General features: G+C 41.2%; 1 protein-coding gene across 1 annotated transcript in view; it reads right to left on the bottom strand.

Annotated features, from left to right (window-relative positions):
• lama1 (laminin, alpha 1) overlaps positions 1–10,101 on the bottom strand; it is a 36,751-nt gene extending 26,650 nt beyond the window's left edge. Inside the window, exons 1-4 of the mRNA XM_035530600.1 lie at positions 9,820–10,101; positions 5,897–6,067; positions 5,489–5,601; positions 460–702 (exon numbers count right to left, since the gene is read on the bottom strand). Of these exons, the coding sequence (XP_035386493.1) occupies positions 460–702; positions 5,489–5,601; positions 5,897–6,067; positions 9,820–9,880 (588 nt within the window). The 5' untranslated portion in view covers positions 9,881–10,101. The remainder of the gene's footprint in view (positions 1–459; positions 703–5,488; positions 5,602–5,896; positions 6,068–9,819) is intronic.
• Positions 10,102–10,766: the final 665 nt, after the last annotated feature.

The raw sequence follows: 10,766 nt of genomic DNA on the forward strand, positions 1-10,766 counted from the left end.
AAATGCATAGCCTATCTCTTGTAAAGATGGATATTTGAATGAGTGGAGCAGTCTCTGTCTCAGTAACTCAGTGTTTCACTCAGTGGATTTAGGACTAGACCAGCTCTGGACAGGCATTGTTTATTGTTCCCTAGCCCAGTCAGATGCTTGGAGCTGGATTACTGCCAGACTAGCTCTCACTGCAGGGACACCCTGCCACATTCCCATTCACAAAATTACATTCCTCCTCCATTTCAGATGGATTTGCAAACTGTCAGAACAGAAGCCTTAATAACACAATAACAACCAATTCTGTGGTCTTTCCACCAGGATTGCAGAATACGTCTGTAGTGACACAAAGAACTTACAAGCAGAACAATGCCCGTAGCATAACCCTGGAGAGCACAGAGCAACTGCTACAGCATATGAACAGGAGTGGTCGGATTACCGAAAGCAAGCATTTATGGGTGAGCTGCTCACCTCTCCATGTTCCAGGGGCACCAGGCGGGAATAGTAGGAAGTGCAGATGACTTCGTTGTCTCTCTTGTAGGTGGGAGGGCCCAGGCGAGGTGTGATGTTGTAGCGGGTCAGGCACTCTGTGTCACTGATGGCATAGTACTGCCAGGGCTGGAACTCCATGCCATCCAAAGACCGCTCCAGAATCCAGTTCCCTGGCCGTGGAGAGTTCGCTGCCTTGATAATGATGTAAGCTACCTGGAAGACCTGTTTGATTAAGAGTTAAAACACCTTTTTGTCACTTTAACACTACTGTTTCAGTTCATATTCAGACATGTGTGTAATACTTAAAGTCTCTGCTGGGAGTGAACTTTTTCTTCTCCTTTCAAGTGAGAAGTGAATGCTTTTTAAATGCGGTTCATCCTGTCCACTGTTTTATACAGATACAGTGCTTGGTTTCTAGAGCTCTTTCAGGCTTCTCTTTGCCCTCTAACATGCATTTCAGTGTCTCTTTCACTGCTTCTGCTGATTGCGTGGACTGAAGTCATCTGTCCTCCATTCTGATCTGTCTTCGTCTCTCTCTCATTGTCACAGCTTCTCTCCCACCCCTCATGCAGAACAGGTTGGGACAGGCTCTTTGAACAAACCCCCCCTTCATGGCATCCCTTTGCTCCAAACCATGCTGGGGTTGCCAGGTCTAGCTCCATTCCTGTGTCTTGTTCTCCTCACACTCCCCTAATCAGCCTCAAATGTAGACGCTTGGTTTTCACACTCGCCTCTTTATAAAGCCACAACATACTAAAATGCTGTAGAGAACCACAGCAGGAATCACACTTTAAATGGCATGGGAGAATTCATCTCCATAGTGAGGGGCAACCGAACCCCCGGCACTGACCTACAGAGAGCATGAATGAGGGCTCAAGCTGTTCATGCCACTAGCCAGGCACTTTGGCATAATTGTATTTCTGTGAAAACACAGGTTTCAAAGTTCACAGTTCAACATGCAGCTGACATGTTTGTGTTTCATCTTCTTCTCCATTTCCCTTTTGCTTTGATGTCCTGGTGGTCTCTGAGCCTCCTGTTTGCAGGCAGCTTAGCAACGTCAAGGTGATGAGGCAAACAAACACGCAAGCATCTTCCACCAAGGCAGTGCTGCTTTGCTGTCTCTTCAGGGAGAAGGGCTTGTCATTAGTGTGTTAGAAATTTTATGTCTTTATTGCACACTTCAGATCAAACTCTCTGGATCTGAAGCCAAAAGATTCACAGTACTCCCCTACAAATAGAAGTCAAAGGAGTGTGTAGATTTCTATTACTGGGTGCGTTTTCAATTCACTTCTCAAACCAACAACCTCTAACATGTTTAATGACTTTGTCATGCACAAGGTAGTCACATTTTGTTTTATGAATGGTTGCTGTGGAAAATAACATGGTTGCTGTGGAAAAAGCAGTAGAAACATTACCTAGGAAACATTCTTAAGAATAAAAGAGATATGTTAAAAATTGTAAACTTTGAAAAAGTAAACATTTTTCATATCAACAACTGTGTGCTTCATAAAGCATGAAGAAAGGTACTATGTACCAAAGTTTCTAAATAAGATTGTTCTTTTTCTGATAGTATACTTTCTGTAATTATGTTGCACCTCTTCTGATACCATATAAATGTCACTTAGCCTTGAGCAAGAAATAATTTTGTCTACAATGACTGGATGATTTGAAGAGCAGTCAATTATTTTCCAGTGGAGGTAAATATTGCACAGTAAAGAAGCCATTTTTTAATCCCATCAGTAGCAAACACATAATGACACATTTGCAGACCCTGAAAAAGCAACAACAGCAAACACTTCATTCTCTAATCAGGGAACTAAGTCCTGATCCAATTAACAGCCCCAAGTTAAACAAACAGAGGAGCAACCATTTGGGGTTGTCTCATCCTTTGGGGCATGCCAGGCAGCCCACCAAGGCCACTGCAAACACCCAGGCTCTACTGTCCAAACACCTACAGGCTGGCTGGTCCAGCTGTGTTGGCACTCACATGCACACACTAACAACTTGCTTCACACTTTCTGAAGAAGAGGGTGGTCTCCACATGGCAGTAAACAAAATGCATTATACACCTCCCAGAGGTGACACACAGTCAGTGAGGCACCTGGGCCCATCACATGAGATTCACATTAACAGTCTGAGGAAGACTGCACACTGTGTAAGATACTTTTATGCAAACTTTTTAAACACTGAAAGCATGCTTAGTGCATGCTGGAGTACTTATCTGGAGTAGTTATCTGGAGTACATATCTGGAATACCTATCTAGATTACTTATTTAATACTTTAAAATAGCATTATGCTAAATTTGCTTTGAGGACTATAGGACCTACTGGCCAAATCTAGATTTATCTATATTTATATTAACATCAGATTACCGACTGCATTTTCCTGAACTTTTGAATGAACTATTCACTCAGCCCAGGTGCTGCTGTATTTGGTTTCTAGTGTAGCATCAGTTAATGCTGGGTGTTTGGCCCTGGCCCCAGGCTCCTGGCCTGGCCTCTATGATGCTGGCCTGCTTTGTTCCGACCTGTATTGTGTCCACCCCTCCCCCTGCACGCCCCTCCCCCACTCTCTCAAACTCAGACAAAAGCCTGACTCATCTTTACCCCAGACTACAGGAATGCCTGTGGCCAAATGCATCTCTTTTTATGTGGTTGGACTAAGCCTTAAATTCTCCCACTGGAACTGTGAATCCCAAATAAGCGCTTTTTTCTGTGGCTAACTGTGGCTAACTGTGGATGTTCTGATTGTGGGATTTCTGATTTTCTTTATGCTGTGTGCTCAAGCAATGCGTGCTGTGAGGAAGGAATATGAACAATACTGGCCATGATACATGGACATATATGAACACTTCTCTTTCACTCTTTGCTAACTGACTGGTCATTTTCTTTTATCTATGACATCATCAGTAGGAGGATTTTTCATTTCAGTCCATTCATGCTATTTATGATTCCTTATGAATGTAACTATGCTGGCTACAAGAGAAATTCAAGAATGTGGTCCATACACATGTGGTCCACCACCCCCCACTCCCAACTACACACGTCTCACATCAAAGTCGCCTGTAAAGAATGAGCAGAATAGTAAATAAAGCATGGCATTAACGCATTTCGGAATAACGAGTTTAGAAGCATAAAATATTATTGATACATACAAAGTGTCCAGTGTTCACCCCATTATCTGTGATATTGTCACAGGATGCCCCCCCCCCCCCCACCTGTCACATGGTACGGCCTGCCGCATGCAGGGGGGTTCACGCTTGTTTGTGGCCACACACCCGTGAGGGCACGCACCTGTACGGGGTTAATTGTTAGTGTTTGTTAGTCTATTTAAACCCCTGTCAGTGCGTCCCTCACTGTTGGTCATTGTTTGTCAGTCAAAGCTTATGTTAGTATCCATGTTTGTCTAGATTGCGTTCATGTTACAATCGTTGTTAGGGTTAAGTGTGTTTATGTTCTCTGTTAATGTCATGTGTGAGTGCCACCGTTGTCTGTTACATGTTGTGTTATTAAATGTTTCACAATGTCGAGGGAGTCTGTGCGTCCTGCTCCACGCCCTGCGGCACTCGGGCTTACATTACAGATAATATTCTGATAAAAAAAACAAAAGTGGGATAGATGCAGAAGGAGAAAAATGAGAAAAATGACTGACATCCTGATGGGCCCACAGTGAGAAAGCACAGCTACTGCAACAGTAATTATGTAGTCACTCCCACTGTTTAGACCTTTGTAAATAACAACTCTGGAGAGGCTACAATTAATGCAGCCAAAGCAGCAATATGTCTGCTGCTTCAAATTGAACAGGTGTTGCTGGCCCTAAACATATTTATAACTTAGCAAAGAAACACTGTGATGAACTACAGAACCGTTCTCTATAGCGCAAACCATTTGGTCCATTTAATAAGATAACAATGTCACTTAGCTGTTTTTGTTGTCTAAAGCTTTAGTTCTGTGGAGGCAGGACCCTTGTAATAAGAAGAGATAAATGACAATTTCTTTCACTGATTAGTAGTATTAGAAATCCCACAATCCATAAAATAATTAGGAGTGCTAATTTTGTCGAGTTGGCATGGCTTCTGTAGTAACGTGGACGTGCTGCCCACAGTGAAAGCCTGGGAGGAAACAGCCTATAAAGCCTACAGTTCATTTTGTCAGTGGGAACAGGGACTAACAGTTCTCATTCAGGGCACATTACAGAGCATTCTGAACTGATATATTGGCTGAACTGAATTGTGAAGTCTAGACTCTCCTAATCTTAAATGCAGATTTAGCAGTGTGTATCTGATAAAATATTAAACTCCACAGGGACATGTCTCCAGAACTGATGTCTTGTATACTCTTCATCCTAAACTTTCGCTAGCTCTACTACTGTAGAGTAGTGCCCTAAACCCCACTCTAACTAAGAGGAGATTTAAACTGATATCCTTTGCCTCACATGCAGATGGCCATTTCCTGAGTGTGAGGAAATCCAGCACATGTCTATAAATCGATAGGGCATAGGTTACAGTAGATTACAGTCTCCCATATCTGATGGTGTGCTGATGACTGGAAGGTAGGCCAGCAGGCCTAGTGCAGCTGCAGAATGTTAATCGTTTAGGTGTCGAGGAGGAGTAGAAGGAAATGGACCAGTGTGTATTTCCTGTCCTGGGGTCTGATTTCAGCAGAAGCCCCCTATGCCGGCTGCTGGTGACAGCCTGTTGTGGAGAAGGGCACTAGGGACGATGGTGTGGAAGAAGTTAGCATCTGCAGTTGGGATCAGTGTGAACACAGCAAACCCTAAACTAACCCTGACCACATTAAACACAGTAATCACTTCTACAAGACTGTGAGGAGGCTGATGGAATATCAACCACACTTATGTTGAACCTGATTAGACCACCTTCAGATTCAAAGGCAGTCATCATATTGGCAACTCAAATTTTACCTTCTACTGCACACTGGAAAACTTTAACATGTGTAGCCAGTAACACACTGGTGGCGTATGCGTTGACTGTGACAGCAGTCTTACCTGTCGTAGATCCAGTGTGATGGTGACCCAGTGGAACTGGCGCCCATTTTTAATGCTCGGACTCTGCCACCATTGATTGGTGCCATCAATAGCATTGCTGATAGGATGTCGCTCTGTTAAACAAACCTTGCTTTAATTTATGAACTTGCTTTAAGTAATGTGCTAAAAAGGATACTTGACAACCATAAGCCCTTTCAAAGTAGTTCAGTTGATCAGTGTCAGATATCAGATATTGCACAACTTAACTAGGATGATCTTGACACAAAGCTGTAAAATCAGGCAGTGAATCTCAGACAAGGCCTATGACTCAGAGGCTTTGTCTGCAACTGTAACTCAGATGTCTGGAAATACAGCTGGAGATGATGGAGAACAAATGTCCCGGATCAAAGTGAAAACAGAAAGCTGTACCTTTGGGGTTAGTGCTGTTAGCATCACATGTCCGGCACTGGGGGTTACGGATGCGTCTGCCAGGGACATGCTCCACCAGCTTACAGTACATCTCAGGATGAGGGTTCCCACATGTGGCATTAGTACTGATCTCAGAATTGCTGGCCAGGTTCAGAATTGCAGGAAAGAGACCTAGAGGGAGAAAGAGAGTGAGCTTGCAGACACTTTGAATGTGTAAATACATATTAACATTATTACAGAGCAAGATATCTGGAGCAAATTAATGTGTGACATTTTATAACTGAATAATGGTTTGAAATCCATATTCTTGCACATCATGCTGACTTTACAATCACTAAATAATGGCAGAATGGCAAAATGGCTTCAGGAGAAAAGAACCAAGGCTTGAAGCTTAACCTACTACTGTGTAGCCCATCTGTGCTGCAATCTTAAGTGGAAGCAGCCTTCTCTCAGCATCAATCAGCACACATCCCAATCTTTCCCTTTCCCATTCTAATGTTCTCCTCACTCCATACTCCCCCTCTCCACAGTCTTTGAAGCTTGACCCCACCATCCACCCACACGTCTGCGCACAGCCATTGAGGGCCCAATGATTACATGTTGGACAATTGACAATGGCAGCCATCTATTCATGTGAGCAGACCTTCTTTGGTGACTGGAACCCCCATCCTTTTCTGTTTCTGACCACTCATTATAGCAAGCAAAGATAAGCACAGGCTTAAGTAAGAGGGAACTCACACACTGGCACTGCTTCCATCACCAGGTCATGTCCATGTGAAGCAGGATTTTAAAGCAGGGCCACATTGTTCAGAAAGACATAAGGGAAACTAATACCACAGAGCTTAAGGAAGTGGTGAGTTGTTATTCAACCACTGCAGAACTTTTATCTATCCTTTAAAGTAATTGGTAAATTGGTGCCTGCATGAGTGAGAGAACATGTGCCACCCACTTATAGCAAGACAAAGACTAAATCAGTTTCCAAAGTTCTATTTCAGGCACGTCAGTCTATACTAAACCCAATCAAAGGGATGATCTGTTACCCACTAAGAACTTTGGTTAGCAAGCTAAATGAAGGAGACTGATGCAAGTAAAGAGCTAAAGAGCTCCTTTTTTCAGACTTAGCCACTGAAAGGATTATGAAGCAATCAGACTTGATTCTGGAATCTGAAAGCAGTGCTGCTGAGCATAGCAGACTTCAAAAGGCCCACAGATGAAGAGGCAAATAAATAAAGGCACTAATTGCAAAGCACATCTGGCCTGCTCTAATTTGCACGTCACAGACAGGGGGTGGACCACTGGCTTTTCTTTCCCTCGAAATATCCACTTCCCCGGTTAAAGATTCAGTTATTGAAGGTTTGCAAAGCTTCACTGAGTACCTCATTTAAGTTAGGATTAGAACAATAAAGAATTTCTAAAAATAGATCAGTAATAAATATTTATATGTGTATACCTTCTAGTTTCAATGCTAATACTCAAATTTAACCATAAAAATGGATCATTACATTTTGAAAATACAGAACTATACATCTTATTTAGTTAGTTCACTGAATAACATTGTCAGAGACCATATTTAATACTGTTGTAACTGTGCACTCTTTAAATTAGTGATATGGATTCAGTTTTATTCTTCCTTGTCAATTTTTAGAGGCTGCTAAAGGACAATTAAACTAAAGGAATACATTTTCAGAGGGCATATACCATAGTTCCACTGGAACCAAGTCAAATTCCTCACAACTCTGCAGTACAAGACCAACAAATTAACAGCGTCACTGACAGAACAAATGCAATTCCATTTTCACAAACACCACTGATAAATATAATTAAAAAAAACCCCATACAACTCAGAGATGTATACAGAAGTAAACAATTAGCTCTCCCAGCCCTGCCTACTCTATAGTCTATAGAGATGAGTGTGCCTCTGGGAGAAACCTGAGGTGAAGCTTTAGTGTGCCCCAGTGTTTGGACAACAGCATCCCCACGATTGACTGCTCCAGACCAAAGCGGCTCTGAAAGGCTATCTCATCACAGTGACCCAGGATGAAAGTGGGTAAATCTGCTGAGCTTTCAGTTATCTCTGGAATGTCGCATGTCGGCAAACACAAAAGTGCCTTTCAACAGCACAATACTTGATAAGATCTATGGTCATAAGGTATATCTGCAAGGTAAAAAAATCAGTGAACAGCTGGAGACAACACAGCATATGCAGACAACTGGAAAACACTTACCTAACTGGCTTTAGTTTTTACCAACTTTCATTCATGTGTCCTGTCAATGTTATACTACAGCCTGTGCATATTCAGTTGAAACCATGTTTAGATGTAATCATAAGTAACAAAGGCCTAGCACTTGACTATGATTCAATCAGTATATGCTGATGTTAAAACTATCACTAGAGATAAAGCACAAACCAGGGTAAGGCCATTATATGTTGAGACCTAAAATAGATTTGTTTAGGTAAAACAAGATTTCCACCATCCTTACTAAACTTTCTTTCTAAGTTAGGAAAACTGTCACTGACTAGCTGTAAGAAACCTCCTGGAAGTTACACTGAGCACTTATTCATCGGTCCTATTTAAGAAAAATATATTCACACTGGTTAAGGCGAGAAATAAGGCTGCTTTCCTCTTCAGATGATCAGGCAGGGAGATCATACTGTCATGTATCCACATGGTGCAGCATGTCCTTATAAGAGGACATTTTGGAGCATGGCTTCGCTGTACCCTGAGTCTCAGGATGGGAAACACAAAACGTCCTTGGGAACATAAAGGATTTGAGTAGTTTCACATGAATGTGCTAGGTTAACAGTATTTTAAGGATTTAACAGTTACCAAGACTTCTCACTCAACAGACCTGATAGCTGGCAGTCAGCTGACTGCCTTTCAGTTTCTGAGGGGAAGAGATATGGAGCGTGGCTTCAACCCTAACTTAGGGCTGTTACCTAAGTGTTAGTCCATATATGTTAATTTCTTAGCTAGAAAGAAATCTCTTTAATGCGAAAGTGCTGATGGACATAGGCTGTGCATGATAACATAGTCTGATTTAATGCTAGTCTCAGGAGGATGAGTTCCTTGTTAGGAGAGCACAAAGTAGGCTACACAACTTATGTTGTCCAGAGGTAATTTAAATGCACGTCAGAGCTTGTTTACCGCAAGACTGACATATACTGACAATACTGATTGGGTTCGCTTCTTTTGTGTATGGAATAAATTGTTTCATATAGCTTTTCTGTAACTATGTCTACTCTGCATTTATTCATGCCATGAAATTAGCGCATCTAAAGTGATCACCAGATAATATGGCCTTGCGGCTTTAAGACGCCATACGTTTGCATGCTGGTGCCGCTGTTCTTAGCATTAAGAAGCGTCAGATACTGTAATCCAACGGGGATCTGGAATTTCTCTCATTGAAATGGATGGATATCTTTATTCAGGTAGAGGGTCTTGCAGTAGTTTAAGAGCTTTAACTGAGACAGTAATTATAATATAAATGGAAATTATAAATGGAAAGCCATTATAAATGGAAAGAACGATGGCTACATAAAATACTTTCCCCCCTGGCCATTCACTTTCTGAATGAACGATAAAAAATTAGATTAGATGTAAAAACATGTCACACAGCCATATATATATATATATATATATATATATATATATATATATATATATATATATATATATATATATATATATATATATATATATATATATATATATATATCACACACACACACACACACACACACACACACACACACTTTATGTAGGCCCATGCTTGTAAAAATCATAGTTATGCAATTCTGTTGCAACACAAATAACCTACTATAAAATATTTATTTGCCTTTAGCAATTTTGAAACAGAGTATTGTAGTATGGATAATAACTGAAAGTAGAGAGTCAAAAGCAAAGTAATTATTTACAGCTCACCTCTTTGCTGGCACTCCACGGAGGATGCACACAGAAGCAAAACTGCGAGGACGACCTTCATCTCTCTGAACACATGGACGCGTGGAATATCCCCTGAATAAGACTTTTTGTGCTCTATAACAGCTTTCTAGAATTTAGCTACTCCTCTTAAAACTAATGTTCGCTCTCGGTTTTTCTTGGTGATACTTGGGGTCTCCCCTTTCACGCTTGGCAATCTCAGTCTGAGACTCCCTCCCTGTCTCCTATCATTCAACTTTTGTCTCAACTTTTCATTGTCCCGCTACAAAGTCCGTGCATGGAATGTACCAAACAGTGAGGAGGACTGCGGTGCTGTAACCCATCCTCAAAATGGACTCATCCACTAACTTACGAGCTTACCTACGGTACCGTACATCAAATATACATGCATGCTATTTTTTTGCTATTAGACTTCCGTTCTACTGCAGAACTATAAGCTGTGCAAACCCATCTTCCCTTATTTTATTTCATGACCTTTTCATTATTATCCACATTTTTGGTTTGTTGTGTCTACAGAATCCTTTCACCTATGAAATGGCAATGAAAACAACGAGACTTTTATCTGTAAATCAAGCACGCCTTAGATGCGAAAAACTGCTAGGGTAATACAGCAATAGGTTTGTTGAGTAGGCTAAAGTTTTTTGCATTGTACTCCACTGGCCATTTTCTGATCATTTTCTATACATTTTCTTTCTTTTATCTAATGTTGTAAGAGAGAGAGAGAGAGAGAGAGAGAGAGAGAGAGAGAGAGAGAGAAACAGTGAAAATGAAAAACAACATAGAAAAGGATTTTTCTTAGCTTTAGCAGGAAGCTAAAGTTTGAGTTAGAATGCGCTCAAGAAAATATATTTATATGATATGACTCAAAATGTTATCCTTTTCTTAGTTACATTTTCTTGACACTAAAATATAAAAGACCGTTGTAGCTA

The sequence above is a fragment of the Electrophorus electricus genome, chromosome 10 (genome assembly GCF_013358815.1).
Source record: "Electrophorus electricus isolate fEleEle1 chromosome 10, fEleEle1.pri, whole genome shotgun sequence".
NCBI classification, from domain to species: Eukaryota; Metazoa; Chordata; class Actinopteri; order Gymnotiformes; family Gymnotidae; genus Electrophorus; species Electrophorus electricus.